Source organism: Cydia fagiglandana, chromosome 11, assembly GCF_963556715.1.
Source record: "Cydia fagiglandana chromosome 11, ilCydFagi1.1, whole genome shotgun sequence".
Classification (NCBI taxonomy): Eukaryota; Metazoa; Arthropoda; class Insecta; order Lepidoptera; family Tortricidae; genus Cydia; species Cydia fagiglandana.
In genome coordinates, this window is record NC_085942.1 from 12,966,708 (window position 1) to 12,983,063 (window position 16,356).

At 41.6% G+C, this 16,356-nt stretch overlaps 2 protein-coding genes across 2 annotated transcripts in view; one reads left to right on the plus strand and one right to left on the minus strand.

The window, feature by feature from the left end:
- The first annotated feature begins 252 nt into the window (after positions 1-252).
- LOC134669036 (p21-activated protein kinase-interacting protein 1-like) lies at positions 253-2,217 on the plus strand. The gene is made up of 3 exons (XM_063526559.1): positions 253-387; positions 480-771; positions 1,028-2,217. Exons 1-3 carry the CDS (start codon positions 319-321, stop codon positions 1,831-1,833), a joined length of 1,167 nt encoding a protein of 388 aa, XP_063382629.1. The 5' UTR covers positions 253-318; the 3' UTR covers positions 1,834-2,217.
- Positions 2,123-16,356, minus strand: part of LOC134669043 (uncharacterized) — a 37,455-nt gene continuing 23,221 nt past the window's right edge. Inside the window, exons 10-23 of the mRNA XM_063526569.1 lie at positions 15,741-15,877; positions 15,014-15,165; positions 14,225-14,345; positions 13,260-13,403; positions 12,506-12,661; positions 11,860-11,971; positions 11,277-11,428; positions 10,725-10,870; positions 10,145-10,313; positions 9,464-9,556; positions 9,295-9,382; positions 7,124-7,282; positions 5,026-5,156; positions 2,123-4,467 (exon numbers count right to left, since the gene is read on the minus strand). Coding sequence (XP_063382639.1) covers positions 4,231-4,467; positions 5,026-5,156; positions 7,124-7,282; positions 9,295-9,382; positions 9,464-9,556; positions 10,145-10,313; positions 10,725-10,870; positions 11,277-11,428; positions 11,860-11,971; positions 12,506-12,661; positions 13,260-13,403; positions 14,225-14,345; positions 15,014-15,165; positions 15,741-15,877 — 1,997 coding nt within the window. The 3' untranslated portion in view covers positions 2,123-4,230. The remainder of the gene's footprint in view (positions 4,468-5,025; positions 5,157-7,123; positions 7,283-9,294; positions 9,383-9,463; positions 9,557-10,144; positions 10,314-10,724; positions 10,871-11,276; positions 11,429-11,859; positions 11,972-12,505; positions 12,662-13,259; positions 13,404-14,224; positions 14,346-15,013; positions 15,166-15,740; positions 15,878-16,356) is intronic.

Consider the following 16,356-nt stretch of genomic DNA (forward strand, 5'->3'; position numbering starts at 1 on the left):
TATAGTTTGTCAAAGGATTGTCTCATTTAAATAAATCATAGACAGAGAGAATCATACTATCTTTGTCTTACACTAGTACTAGCACCCAAAAAAACGATGAATATAGTTTTCCTGGTTCTTATTAACTGACAAATTGGTTTGACCAACTATAAATTTATTATCGTCAAGTTGTCTTCGTTTGCTATTCACTTCTGAACGAAAACGTCAAACGCAGCTTTGACACTTTCCGTCCTGTCAATGTCAAAAGAAACGTGTGCGGTGCACTGTTGAGGTTGCGATGTTAATTTTCTTATAAAATATACTGCCTTGTATTTTATAATGGACGAAATAGTAGTCGGCACCTATGAAGGCTTCTTGCTAGGATATTCACTTAGTTATGAAGATGAGGTAAGTTAGCTGGTTGAATCAAAGCATAAATAAATGACATGTCAATATTTTCTGGTTCAAAGCATGTAATAGAATAATACAATTTCTTTCAGAGAAGCAAAATTAAACAAACCTTTGCGACACATTCACATACTGCTTCAGTGCGATGTGTGTCCATAGCTGGCAAATTTTTAGCTTCTGGTGGCACTGATGACAAAGTAGTGGTCATTGATATGAAGTCACGAAAAGAGCACACTGTCCTTATGAACCACGATGGTACTGTAAATACTGCTGCTTTCACACACAATGGGACACACCTCCTTACTGGGAGCGACGATGGATCAATCATTGTGACGAGAACTGGCAATTGGCAAATTGAGAAAATATGGAAAAAAGCTCACCAAGGTAAATTAATACTGCTCGTTTTTCTAGGCTATGCAAACTTTAAGTTATCATGAATTATCTCAACATTATACTATTAGAATGCCTTGACTTTGTTTCTTAGTTGTTTAAAGGGATTCTCAAACTTAGAACCTATTAAATTCTGTATAAAACGTGAATTTAGTTTTCAAGCAAATTAGTTATCATACCAATAGCATTGAGAATATTTGTAAGCATATTGTTATTATGAACCATAAATGACCATATACTTTTCTTATAGGATTTCCTGTAACTGATATAGCGGTGCACCCATCTGATAAACTAGCTCTTAGTATAGGAGGTGACAAGACACTAAGAACTTGGAACTTGGTAAAGGGTCGTCCTGCTTTCACCATAAATCTTTCCAGCAAGGGTGTAACTTTGCCTACTGAAATAAAGTTTTCACCCACTGGTGACAGATTCTCCCTCATTCATGAACAAAATGTTGATGTCTGGACAATAAGTAAAGCGGGAATTGAGAAACAAATAAAGTGCACCACTAAACCAACATCAGTACAATGGGTATCTGATGAAAGGATGTATGTAGGATTGGACAATGGAAATATTATATCCATTACTGTCTCTGACACTCAAGCCCTAACTTACAAAGCCCATAAGCAAAGAGTTAAGTGCCTTCATTACAATAATGATGTATTATATTCATTATCCAGTTCAGGAGAAATTAAAGTTTGGTCAGAGAATGATTCCAAATTAAGTGAATTAAGCTTGCACAATGCTGCTTGTAGAGTCACCTGCATGACATTGAACAGGCAAAGCCAACTTATCAAGAAAGAGGAGAAATCAGATGAAGAACACTCTGAAGCAGAGGAGAGTATTGAGCAGACAGAGGAAAAAGATGACAGTGATGTTTCTGATGAGGAGGAACCTAAAGCTCCATCACCACCACCAAAGAGGAAACCAGGAGCTTTTGTAACCATCAGTTATGGAAATGATGAAGATGAAAAAGAAGGAGGTGCTCCACCTAAGAAGAAATTTAAGAAAAAGAAAAAAAATAAAAATAAAAAGAAAAATAAAGTAGTTGAATAATTTATGTACTTTGTTTGTTAATTGAATTTACCAATAAAAATATGAATAATAAAATTAATAAAGTTTGAGTAATAAGTATACTAAAAATAATTAAGATGAAAGTTAATAGGCAGGTTAAGTGGTAGTAACCCTTTCAACAACAAGATCTCCAAAGTCATCATGAGGATGACCTTCATGCCTTAAAAAAATAAAATAGTTGTAGGTACCCTTCTTGTAGCTAAAGATTATTTTCGTCAGGTATGCAGGTGAAAGAGTTACAACATGCAAAAAGAGAAAAAGAAAATGCACATTACCACTGCAGACTATATTTTCACCATCATTTTAGGAAATGTACATGATGTTCACATTGATCATAATTGATAGTAAAAAACAATATGATGTAGACTTTGGTTTGTTTATTTAATTATAAATAAAAAAAAATCTCTCCCAACCGCACACCCAAGTACATAAATAATAAACTGTAAGACACAATAAATTAATTTGGTCCCAAAATAAATATTAAATAATTTAAGGAAAATTTAAATTAACAAAATCAACAATTATAAACAGTACTGATCAATTTTGGCAATTGTTAATGGACTTCCTACTTACATTATTCGTTATTTCTTAATTAAAATAAATATCCTAAATGCACAATGTACATTCAGTCATACAGAGTTATGCAGCACGCCGCCAGTCGCCGTGCTCGCGCCCGGCTTATGTACACGAACGATACAGGTGGCTACAGAACCGAACATACACACGTTAATAATTGAATACACTATGTGGCCGAGGCTACTCCCTCACTGCGGGCAAGTCCTTCACATTTGTACAAGCTCCTATAAACAGTTATTGTGAGTGGATGCAGTCTCAGCCATTTAACTTGCCTAAGAAAACTATAAAGCCAGACTTATATTTGATAACTCGTACAGAAATATCAAGAGAGAATTTCACTGGAATGTATATATTTCAATGAATATAAGTTATAATAATCATCATTACGATTTCATAAGATATACATTTTATTTGATTGCGCAATGAATAAAAAAATGCAGTGTGGTTGAAATACATAAGTAACAACTTTAATGAGATGAGATCACATGCTCGATGAATGTCAAATGTATGCTATGTAATTTAAATATCTTACTAACACAGTAGCAACGTCGCTCTAACGACCAGTCGCTATACAATACTAAGTACATTTTGTGCAAAGTTATTTATTTTCAAATTCATTTCGAAAATAACCAGTTTCTGTCTGAAAAATAGAACCTTGCAAAGATTAGGAATTACAAACCGATAGTTGTTACTGCGATAATATACAATTTTATTGACAATTCATGAATAGATACAAATTGAACATTACATAGTTTATCTTATACATGTATTTCAAAAATCTTAGAAGAAAATTTGCAGACTTTCGAGCAGCTTACGATTGATCTTATGACTAGATTGAGCCAGTGATTTCCAGCAGTCCATACTTCACATCAAACTTGAAGAAAACTGACACAAATAATACCGCGTAGGAACGATAAAAGAAATAAGTTGTAGGAAAGAACTGACTTTGAATAAAAACATACAGAGATTAGATAGGTTAGATAGTCTAGATAAATGCTTTCTACTTGTCCTGTTCCATATTCACTTACATCTAAATTTCGATTATTAGTATTTCTTCGATCGACTCTACCCTACCGTCACTAAACACTAAGCTATAAGTCAGATGGCACTCTCTACGCTATCGGACACAGCTTTTGCTTCACCCCGACCCGCCAGTCTTCAGAGCCAGTCGCACAGTTCCCAGAATAAATTAGTTCAGTAGAAGAAAATGATACAGTAAATAGGTCTAAAGAAGAATTACATTTGGCGTTGTTGTTTTTATGATGTTATCGGGTGCTATTTATTATATATAATTCTTCTTCATTTATAAATTTTAATTGAAGAAACCAATTGATTAGAAGAGAGAAAATATAAAACGTCTACCGTCTAGAAATATACGACGTCTAGAACCACTTTTATAAGTTACAACGACGTAATTCCTATTTTAATCAAGTGAATAGATCTTACTTTCAACGTAAGATTAAATACTGCTCAAGTAACTTATATTAGTGGCTTTAATATAACAGATGGCTTATTACAGTCACATTATTACAATCACAAAGATAAAGCATCCACGTGAGAACGAGACAAATACAATACCTAGTGTGCCACGCAATAAATGCGACCGTTAGGGCTGATTTAGACGGCGCGCGTACTCGCACGCGATTTTAGATACATGGCTGACTGTTGGTTACGACGAATTCAACTGACCGATCAAAAACCGCAATGTAATGAAACTAGCATACGAGTTCTCGCATCGTCTAAATGAGCCCTTACAGAAGAAGAGTGTTAAAGCGTGTACGCGACTGACCCTGGACGACTGGCCTATTTCTTCTTGGCCTTCTTCTCCGCCTTCTTGAGGGCCTTGAGGTGTTTCTCGTGCGCCTGGCGAAGCTCCTTGAGGCGGCGCTTCATGCGGCGGCGGTCGTCGCCGCCGAGCCCGAGCAGCTTCAGGTCGGCGGAGCTGAGCGCCAGCAGCAGCGCGCCGTCCACGCCGCGCGCCGCGAACGCGCTCGCGTGCCGCTCCAGACCCTCGCCGAGGCCCGATACCCACTGCCATACCTGCACAAGATATTCATTCTTACAGCATTTCTAAATATGTTATCCCGAAATTGATGTATCGTCGCGGACCAAGTGTATAAAATTGTGATATGTTTGCATTGAATATTAACCCAGACTTCTTGTCGTCTTCCTAGCGTTGTGCCGGCTCTTTGCCACGTTTTAATGGGAGCCCGGGTCCGCTCAGCAACGAATCGCAAGAATTTGCGTAGGCATTTTTACGAAAGGGACTACCATTTGACCTTCAAACCAAGAGGTGAAGCGAGGCTTTATTGGGATTAGTCAGATTTCCTCACGATCTCTAAGGATGGAGATTAAGAATAATAGTCTGTAGAATAATGGCTCCTCTACACGATGGGCCAGCGCCGGCCACTCCAAGGGACGCATTTATGCGTTAGAGGGAGCAAGTGATATTGTACCGCATGGCAGCGTCCCTTGGAGTAGCCAGCGCTGGCCCATCGTGTAGAGGAGCAATAAAATTATTAGCACCAACTTCCGTCATACTCCTGTACGTTTGTGGTCTGTAACATGACAGTCCCTAAATAGATGTCAGGAAGTTACCTGCTGCTTGCTCCAGTGCGTGACGGGGTGCGGCGAGAGCGGCGCGGGCGACAGGCTCGCTTCGGACACGGCGCTGGACAGCGGCTGCCACGGCACCTCGCCGCCGACTACGCAAGCCGGAGCTTTCTTCACTATAACATGCCCATTTCATTGTCATCACGCGGCTACAGGTTGGGACCCAACTCTCAGACCGTCGTGGTCATTGACGGAGTCGAGAATTGGGCCCCTCCGTCCAAAAAGCAGCCACTTCATTAGAATAGTTTATTTGACTCCATTACATTAAGTACTTTTGTAATTATTAGCACCCTTCCGCAAATCCGCAGGGACTTGGGGGACCTTTGTGGGTATTTTTTCTATTGTTGTTTAAATTTTAAGTAGCTTTAGTATAAAAGGAACAAATAACGTACTAAACTAAAAAATACCATTGAAAATTCAATTGTCAGTGACGGTATCAAACGATAAAATGTCAGGAAGGTAATTAATAAATGATCTGGAACTTCTAGTTGTACGAGAGAAAACAGCTTCTACATAACTCTAGTCTAGTACTACCTATTTAAGCATGACTTATATGAACGTGACTCTTCGTCCAAAAAAACATGGTTTAAATAGATATTTTAATTCCTAGGTAGGTATAGGAACGATTATGCTCTGGTTTCCTAGGATAGCGGTGCCGTCATATAGCGGCAGTCTCCATACAAATACTTACTACAACATCCATATTTAACTGTATTATTTAATATGGAGACGGCCGCTATATGACGGCACCGCTATCCTGGGAAAACCGATCTTTAGCGATTACACCGCTAAATGTACATGAGTACATACCACAAGTTCTCCTGGTAACAAAATAATGAACATAAAGTAAAGTATGTCACAATTAATTTAATTAGCCACCGACCGAAAAGAACGATCGTCCGATTTTATCTCGCAATGAAAATATTTTTATACTCACGAGATGACAATTATGAAGAAAATCAGTGTAGCGACTGTAGAGCTCAAAATAAGTTTCATTTCAAGAAAATGATTCCATCACCCAGTAACATAAAACGTTTTGCCAAGAATTAGCAAGATTATGAAAGTGAAGTCATGAAGTGATTTGTGATGTGCATGGCAGAAGCGTGCGAAAAAGGAAAATACGGGATTAAAAATAAAAACTCTCGACGGCTTTACCATTTTACCTACCACTGATACTGATGGCGTCTTAAATTAATTCAGCATGGTAATTTTTATCTGAATAAAACAAGGTGAATTATGGATGAAACGTTTATCTAGCGATCAGTGGCGGTAATAGACAGAAGCATGTCGCATAATCCGCAAAAGTGCCTAAGACAGCAGCTTGAAAATAATTAAATAAATCTTTTCAAGAATACCACAGCGTTCAGTCTAGCCAACTCAATCCGATTGGATAATTGGAAAGCATAATACATATTAGGTTACATTGGATATGGGAATTTATAGGTTAGGTATGAAGATGGATATGTCTAAGGGTCTTGGATATCAAGCGGGACGATTTTATTTCCCGTTCCAAAAAGATGCCGACCATATCCTACACCTTATGAATGAAAAATTAAGCTTACAGAAAACGGAAGCTGAATTCGCGTTTGTATTAGGCCGATTTTTTATTTCTTGTCCATTTTTTAAATCGTTTCTTTCGATAAAATTTCGTTAGTATGAAGAGCTCCGCATTTTAGGCGGAATAAATAAGATATCACGACTTGTCTCAAAACTGTACTTATGTAATTTTCCATAAGTTGTGTAAATCCCATACGTGTTCGTAACTAGAGGAAGATATTTTGGGACATACGTTGAAATTGCGCTTAATATTGTACAGAATAGGGAACTCCATCTATCCACCAAATTTTATCGAAATCGGATAAAAAATAATCGTCAACAAATAAAATCACTGAGCTCTAAAATGAATTAGAATTCAATAGGTACCTACTTCACGGATCTACATTCGCCATACAAGAAGTTCAACAAGCTGTGACTATATACAGCATCCTGCAGATATCTACATTCTACAACCAAGGATCGTAAGAAACAAGCAACTAAATAACTTAACATGTACCGCTCGCTGTATCAACCGTGTGACACAAACCTCTGGCGTTGGCCTCGCTGACGGCCTGGCGGATCTCGTCGACGAGGTCGTTGGTGAGCTGCACGGGGTCGGGCGGCGGCGCGGGCCCCGCCGTGGCGAGCCGCCGCTCGCGCTCCGCCAGCACCTGCTTCAGCTGCTCCGCCAGCGACGCCGCCGGACCTTCACCCGGGATTACTTAGGACCGTGCCGACCAATCGTTGGAATGTCCCGTACAAACGCCATTTATGCTCTTTTTACTTATGCATACAAGCTTATTTTTCTATGATAAAGAAGCTTCAAACCAGGGCTCGGAACCGGTTTTTTTAGAAAACCCGAAATAGACCAATATTTTTAATTGTTTTATGCTCTATTCTATACGTAAGACTGAATCATGTATTTAGGTAAAAACTTCGCACTATTAAATTATTCAATTAAAATAAAAATAATAAACCAAACAACGAAAAAGAAAGTAATAATGCCGGTATTTTTTGTACGAAGAAAAAACCGGTTCCGAGCCTTGCTTCAAACACTTGAAGAAAAAACCGGTTCCGAGCCTGGCTTCAAACACTTGAAGAAAAAACCGGTTCCGAGCCTGGCTTCAAACACTTGAAGAAAAAACCGGTTCCGAGCCTTGCTTCAAACACTTGAAGAAAAAACCGGTTCCGAGCCTGGCTTCAAACACTTGAAGAAAAAACCGGTTCCGAGCCTGGCTTCAAACACTTGAAGAAAAAACCGGTATCGAGCCTTGCTTCAAACACTTGAAAAATTGAGTCTTCGATTCAGATGTAGTTAGGTACCTAACGTTAGTAGACGAAATAAGATGCGTTTGTACAAGACAGCCCCGTGGAACATTCCTTATCTACGCGTTACGACTAAACCGAACCTACTTTCTAATTTAGACCCTATGGCGCTTTGTTTAAGACTCGATATAACTCGCTTGTGCAAATTTAATCAGCTATTGGAAGGGATTCCGACATACAATTTCATATAAGCTCAACTTTAATGAATCAAATTGTGTACTCGGACTCGGAATCAACAGGTTTGTAGACGAAATAGACTAATTCTATGATCTAAATACGACTATACCGGAGAGTCATCATTCTCCTGCCCTTGTCCCATTCACTTGGGGTCGGCGCAGCATGTCTTTCTCTTCCACACCTCTCTGTCGCCCGTCATTTCATCATTCACTTGCATTCGTTTCATATCATCTCTCACACAGTCCATCCACCTTTTCCTCGGTTTTCCTTTCCTCGTACTTCCCTCCACATTCATTCGTAATACCTTTCTCGTCACATGACTTTCATCCCTCCACGACTATACCGGAGAGTATTAGGTATAATGTTAGAATATCCAGTTTGCCATGGCTCATGACTAGTCATGACTGACCAGTTATTCAAATCAAGCGCCATATTTACGATATTGAACGTCTTAAATCACGGTATTATGTATATCTCGTTTTACTATGTCGAATGTGTAAGATTTAGTCATGGTATGGCGACAGTAAAATGTGGGTAGGTAATGCTATGGCAAAGGTGAAGATGCGTTAATCACACAGGGTTTTTCATTCAGTATGTTCGTGTACAGGCGTCTTTCATGTGCAAATCTTTAAAACGTGTAGGTATAGTAGGTATAGGTTATGTTGGTGTAGGTATCATATCGGAAATGTTGTTTAATTTATAGATTGTAATATCTTTGAATCATCATCATCATCATCTCAGCCATAAGACGTCCACTGCTGAACATAGGCCTCCCCCTTTTTTGGGGGGTGAATGCCATAATCGCCACGCTTGGCAGGCGGGTTGGCGATCGCAGTCGAGTACACCGAATTTGAGGGACGCTGCTGCCCGTCCACCGGTGGTCTTGGACGTGGTTTAAGGACATACCCGGGTCCTGGGGCCCGTTTCTCAAAAGCTTGTAACTTGTAATACAAGCGGATGTCACTTTTTGACAGCTTTTGTTAGAAAGGGACTTCCACTTGTATTACAAGTTACAAGCTTTTGAGAAACGGGCCCCTGGACGTAGTTTAAGGACATACCCGTGTCCAGGTCATACCCGGGTCCGGGTCATATCTTTGAATGTCAATATGAATATACGAGCACAACATAAAAAGCAAGCAGTAAATCACGCTTGTCACTTTACTTTTTGCACTCGGCCTTAGCAAAAAAAGAAACAATAATTATTACATAGCATACCTGTAAGTTGGTGATGCCGATGGTCTCTTGAATATACCGCGTCGTCAGTCGCGCTCCCCACAGAGCTACCGCAGCTTTGCCTCTCTCGCTGCTAGTTAAATAAAGATGCGTTTAGTTGGTATTCGATTATTAACTTTAAAGTAAACGCATAAGGTACAATGTTACTTACAGAGGGTGCTCCTGTGTGGGTAGGCGCTCCCGATGTGGATTCGCTTAGAGATTCGTCCGCGGAGTCGTTGTAAGAGTCGTCTAATCCGTCATACTGTAAAAGAATATTGAAAATTTGTATTTTACAGTTCCAGACAAAAAAATATTGTTCTTTGATGGTTTAATTCGATCAATTTTCCCTTTTTCATGTTATTATTGTGGCAACAGAAATGCACACGTTTTAAATGGGTATCAAGAGTATGTGTGTAATGTGTATATTGATGGAGCTAGCGAGCGAGCGAGACGCGCGCTGTGTATTTGTAGTATACTAGTATAGTCACGGCCCAGAGCATGGCATGGCCGTATCCAACTCCCGCGATGCACCGCCTGCCATATTTAGATCAAAACAAATGACGGTCGGCACGGCGTCAGGGTCGAGCGTGCACGTTCGGAGTGTGCGTTCTGGGGTAAGTGTACGTGTGTAGTGTCATAGAGAAATATACTACTAACGTACTAATGCTCAAAAAGATAAGACTTTCCGGTCGGTGCTACATCTATTACTGCTACTTAAAGTACTGATAATTCTGCTACTCGATGCTAGATGTCGACTATGAAAATATGTAATTAGTCTTTTTGGTACCAAAACTGATGTATGGAGTGAGCACTGTTGTCAGTATATTTCTCTATGGTAGCGTATACTGACGGAGCTGGCGTTGCTGAGCGAGTGCGGCGACTGCGGCGCGTGGTGGCGGTGGCGCGCCAGGTCGGTGCGCGCGCGGTGCGCCGACGTGTCCAGCAGCGGCCCGCCGCGCGGCACGGCCGCGTCCAGCTCGCGGGACGCCGTCGCCACCGGCGCCGCTGCTGTCGCGGTGCTGGAAATATACGCCGACATTATTTATCATATTTACAAGGTTTGCCTTATGGGTGCGCATGTTTCTTGCTATTTAAACACAGACTATTTAAACTAGATGAAACCGCTAACCTAATGCTAAGAAAGAAATGTAAATAACCCTTATTGCAATAAAAATATTAAGACTATCTAATGAAACAGTGGCGTTATTCCCGTCCGCCGCCGCGTAGATAACGAGAAAAAGTTAAAAAAAATTATTGATTAGGTACCTATCTAATTTCACAATCAAAATTAGGTCGCATAGCTATAATAATAGCTACTGCTGGGCAGGAACGTAGGAAAAGAAAATCATGATACAACACGGTGATATAGTGTAGATCGGTACGAGCGCCGCCAGCTGTTCACCAACAGGCCACGCACAGTCTGTACTCACGTGGTGTCCGCGGTGGTGACGGGCGCGGCGTGGTGCGCGGGCGGCGTCACGTGCGGCGTGTGCGGCGGCGTGGCGTAGATCGGCACGGGCGCCACCACAGCCTGCACTGTCCCGGCCACGCTGTTCACCGGCCGAGCATCCACCACCTGATTCACGGATAATACCGATAATATTAACGTAACTGCACGAGTACATTTCATAATTGCACCGTTTCTGCGCTGTACGCTCACAACGAATCGAAATAACAAATGCACGCAAGCTGTTAGGTCGCGTACAATCAGCAGCAGAAGTTGCTAAGCGGGCGAGGTGTTCAAAATTACCTTGACACGCTCTTATTCTCTTAACAATAAAGTCGCGTCAAGATCACTCACCGGCGTCACGCTTGCCAATTTACTTTTTGCTCCCGGCCATAGCAAAAATAACACATCATTATTTCATACCGTAAGTTCGTTCACGAATGGCATTCACCAATCTGTACGCACTTGCATTTTACGAGTATATTTTGCTAAATAAATCAATCAATCAGAGTAAGAGCAGTAGAATAACTGTCACCTTAGGCTCGGGTTCGGACACGGTGACGTCACCGATGTCCGGCGCTTCCCGCTCGCGCGCCTCGCGCTCGCGCCGCGCGGACTTGTCCACCTTGGCGTACTCGTCCTCTATGGGCGACAAGTCGGACAGGTCGCTGTCGGAGCTCCAGGGGTCTGACAAACAATTAACATATTCAATTAATAACAGGGGTCCTTTTTAACGTCCATCTGTTCTACGTTTTCTTTGTAATTTAACTGATTTTGGTTTGACGTAAATAAATGTGTTTTCTTTCAAATTATATTTACAACCGGGTCTTTTCACCTTTTTTTCTGACGCTTCAATGGTCGTGAAATCTGTGTCAAATGTGTAAATTAAAAAACAATTATCATGTTGTATGTCAATCGTCGGTTTACTAGTTTTAATATTTTCATACAAAATGTCCGGCACTGGAGCAATTTCAAAATTTGCATTAACAATACTTACAGGGTTAGCTAATTTAATTGGCTGAGATAAGTAATTCTAGGTATTTTTTATATACATATTTAAATTTATATTGCAGTTCTATGAGTTGCTATTGCAACTTTATTCTATATTATAAACTAACCGTTGATGAGCAGAGGATCGGGGTCGGGCCGGCGCGGTAGTGGCGGCGTCTCGCGGCGCGCGGACGGCTCGTGCGGCAGCATCACCGGTAGTCCGGCTTTCTTCTGCGTTTCCTGAAACATCACATTACAATTTATACAGGTTTATGATCATATTCATTGACGTACAAGAATGAGGTCAAATTTGCAACTAGAAGTATGTCCTAATCTAGCGAATGTGCTTCGAAAAACTCGCTAATTAATGTTCATGTTCACTACATACCCATGCAAGTAGCGATTCGCGAAAAGCGTGTAATAGCCTGATGGTAAGCGATTACCGTGTCCCATGGACATCCACAACACTCTTAGAGCATTTAGTAACTGGAGATGTCATCGCTGTCATTTTCTTTACGAAACAGTCTGCCGATTTTTGCGGGGGAGGGGACGTCAAATGTATTGCTATTTCTACATAATTTGTTCGTAACGTACAAATAGCCATGTCAGTCCATACAAAAGTTCAATTGCACAAGTGTACAAGTTTTTCGGCAGAGGGGTAAGCTCTTAATGGCCACTCCAGTTATTAAATGCTCCAAGAGAACACCAGAGAGGTTGTAAACTTCGGCTTTTTAGGCTGCTGTTTTATCCGTAGCGGTAGAGTAGCGTACTCACCAGCAGCAGCACCTCGAGCCGCGCGACGCGCTCGTGCAGCGCGGACAGCGCGCAGGCGTACTCGCGGTGCGCGTCGCGCGCGTTGCTGCTCCACCACTCCTCGCGCGCGCGCACCATGGCGCGAGTGCGTCGCCACTCGCGGAGCGCGCGCCGGGCCTGCAAAACAAGTGAACACACTCTTTTCAGTTATGGCAGTTATCATTTTTTTTTTAGCATTAGAAAGAACTTGCAAGAAGGTAAGCGATCTTGACATGTCTTTTAAATGAAAAACGCTTTTTAAAAATCAAAAACTATTACTTATGAAAGCAGAAGAATATAAATGATCGTATTAGATTCATAATTATTACATATTTGCCGTAACTTATTTTTAAAATGTGTTTTTCAATTAAAAGACACATCAAGATTGTTTACTTTATTTCTAATGCTAAAAAAACGAACTACATGCTATCGGATATGTGTATAATCAGCGTCAAAGATACGTTCACATTTTTTGCCTTATTACAATGTAAGAAGGTGCAATAGTGTAAACAAATTTTAGATGTCGACTGTACAAAAATTTCATATGTAAACTTCATACGTTTTCATATTTACTCGTTTCACTCTTTAGTGTCGGTTTCTCTCTCATATTCTCATTACATCTCCGTTAGGGATAAGTTCGTTTATGTGCATATACTTACATCTTTTACTCTGTAAAGTGACACATACTACGAAGGCTTTCAATCGATAAAGAAACAATAAAAGGAAGGCGACCGACCTTGTCGTACTTGCGCTGCGCGCGCTGCGCGGCGTCGGCGGCGCGCGCCAGGTCGCCGGCGTGGGGCGCGCGCGCCGCGCACCCCTCGCGCACGCGCGCCGCCACCTCCGCCGCCGCCGCGCCGCCCGCCTCCATGCCCACCACCTACGCGCAGATACACGGCTCTAATAATGCTGGACATCCACAGCGCTTTTAAACTTGGACAGGCAAATCTTGTCAGGAGAATAACGCGGCAAATTTGAAAATTGTAGACGCTAAGGGATATCGACTCATAGAAAATTAGAATTTCGCGCCTTTTTCTACTGATAAGATTTACTTGACCGTTTATAGTTCTATTTTACGTAACGATAAAGTCACGATACTCAACGAAAATCTTAAATTGTAAATAATCCTATATCATATGATATGATATATCATTTAATAGATGCCGACCGTGGTATTACGAGGTGTTTACATATAATCATATTATAAAGTGCAAGATTCACCTTACTAAGGCGAGATAAAACCTAGACCTGACGTTGACCATGCGAACCCCCATGACTCTACCGTTTTGAAAAATCTATGAATCGAATCGACCAAAAAATCTTCATATAATTATCAAACCCGCTCACAAAATTTCACAAGAATCAGTCGAAAAATGCGCCCTGTAGAAGAGAAGGGATATACGAAAACATTTTTGCCCAAGCTGAAAAACAAACCTTCACTTCACTCGAGCAAGATGGTCGCGTGTAGTCATCATCATGGTCCTTTATAAAATTGAATTTCCTTTCAGAAACTAAGTACTATAATGCAGTTTAACTTTTTGAACGCCAAACGGCGCATCTATTTGCCGTGCCACTGACGCCACAGGGGTAAAATTTAGTTTTGTGAATAAATAATGCCAACCTGAACGATTTTCATCAAAAAACGATCGACGTCAAATGCCGTCTTTGGCGTTCAAAAGGTAAATAAAGTATAGTAGATACCTCTTGCAGCAGAGCGCGCAGATCGGCCACCTCGGGGATGTTGGTGGCGGGCTCGGCGGGCGGCGCGGGCGGCGGCGACGCGCGCTCCGGCGCCGCGCGCCGCAAGCGCTCGCGCACCGCCCTGAATAACAAACATACAGAAAACTTTCATCAATACTCGACAACCACGTAAAGATACGTAACATAATACCGGGATAAAAAGCCCGTGAAAACTGCGGGCTTGAATATATTCCCGCCAATATCGAACTCGTTGTCGGCTAAAATAATATTATTATTAATTCGCGTTAGACCCGTCTATAAATGTGAGTTAATATGTCATTATCGGCTATTTACTATCTATACATATACCTCTTCCATATTCGAGCGACAGAGGCAGATAACGTTTTTCGATGTTGGCAGTATGCGCTCTGGTCGCCTCTCACCATCCTCGAGACGAGATCGAATTTTTTTTTAAAAGCATTATTTGTATACATGGTAGCATACTGGGGCCCATTTCTCGAACGATATTAGACTAATATTATTAGTCCACGAACTGTCAAATCGTATGGGTTGCCATGACAACACACTAATAATATTAGACTAATATCGTTCGAGAAATGGGCCCCTGCTCACGCAAGTATCCCTTCCTTTATTTGATCCAATTACATGACTATCAGCCGCGTGTAAGTACCATAAAGACGCACCCGAGGAAGTTTAACTTGATTATCCCTAACCTCCCCGCTGCTGCAATTCAACAGATCTAAATCCCGACTCAAATAGGTCCAATGCCAACTAAAAATATGCCCATACCTGTCCTCCCTCTCTTTATCGGCTGCTAAAGATTGCCGTATGAGATGGGCCACTTCGCTGTTTTCAGGGTCCTTCTCGCGACCTATGAGGAACTTCACTGGTCCGGACGTGTTTCGTAGCACTGACGCGGCGTAGGCTTGAGTCACACCTACCTGTAAATTGATTATCAAAAACTATTACTATTGAAATTGATTTTAGGTTATAAAATCACATTCATCTCCTTCAGATAGTACTCGTATCGGAAAGAGACGAATGCTACATCTTAGCTTAAGTAATCAAAAAAAGGGACAAAGGTTTTAAAGGACCGATTTAGGCATCATTAATATCGAACTTCAATATTTCACGTGGCCAACTAGCAAATTCAGATTCAGGAAGGTAAAATTAGTCTAAATAACGTGAAAGTCAAAAAATGTATATGTCCGAACTCAGCAGACATTCGACCAGGGCTAACACTGGGGTGAGTCGGATGACGTTTATATTCACACTTGTAAATGTATGCGAACGATCTGAGTACAATCGCCATCAGATATATCAGTGCGGCCAAGGTGTTCACAATATCTGAACACGCACTCTATTGACAATAAAGGCGTGTTCAGATGTTTGTGAGAGCCTTGACCGCTCCGATATATCTGATGGCGACTGTACGTTGCACATATGTATTCTATCACTGCCCGCTCGCTGATTAGGGTCGTACAGTAAATTGTGAAATAGTGATGTATGTAATTACCAGACTCTTGCCATCGACCTCGATGATCTGGTCGTTGACTTGTATGCGTCCGTCGCGCGCGGCGGCTCCGCTCTCAGTGATAGTTTTAACGAATATGCCCAATTTTTCTAAGCCCGCATCGGCGCCGACACCCATTCCTGGAAACATAATTTTCGATCAAATATACAAATGCTAACCACACGTCCTCGTTGCGATCTCAACCTTATGTTACAAGATATATGGTTCAAATTACCAATGATTGAAAGGCCCAACCCGTCGGCCCCCTTCAGCAAGTCGACCGGGAACACGTGCATCTTCTCGACTCGCTTCTCGAGTTCGTGCTCGGCAGCCACCGGGTCCACGTCCTCGTTGCGACCTCAACCTTATGTTATAAGAGATAAGGCTCAAATTACCAATGATTGAGAGGCCCAGCCCGTCGGCTCCCTTCAGCAAGTCGACCGGGAACACGTGCATCTTCTCGACTCGCTTCTCGAGTTCGTACTCGGCGGCCACCGGGTCCACGTCCTCGTTGCGACCTCAACCTTATGTTACAAGAGATAAGGCTCAAATTACCAATGATTGAGAGGCCCAGCCCGTCGGCCCCCTTCAGCAAGTCGACCGGGAACACGTGCATCTT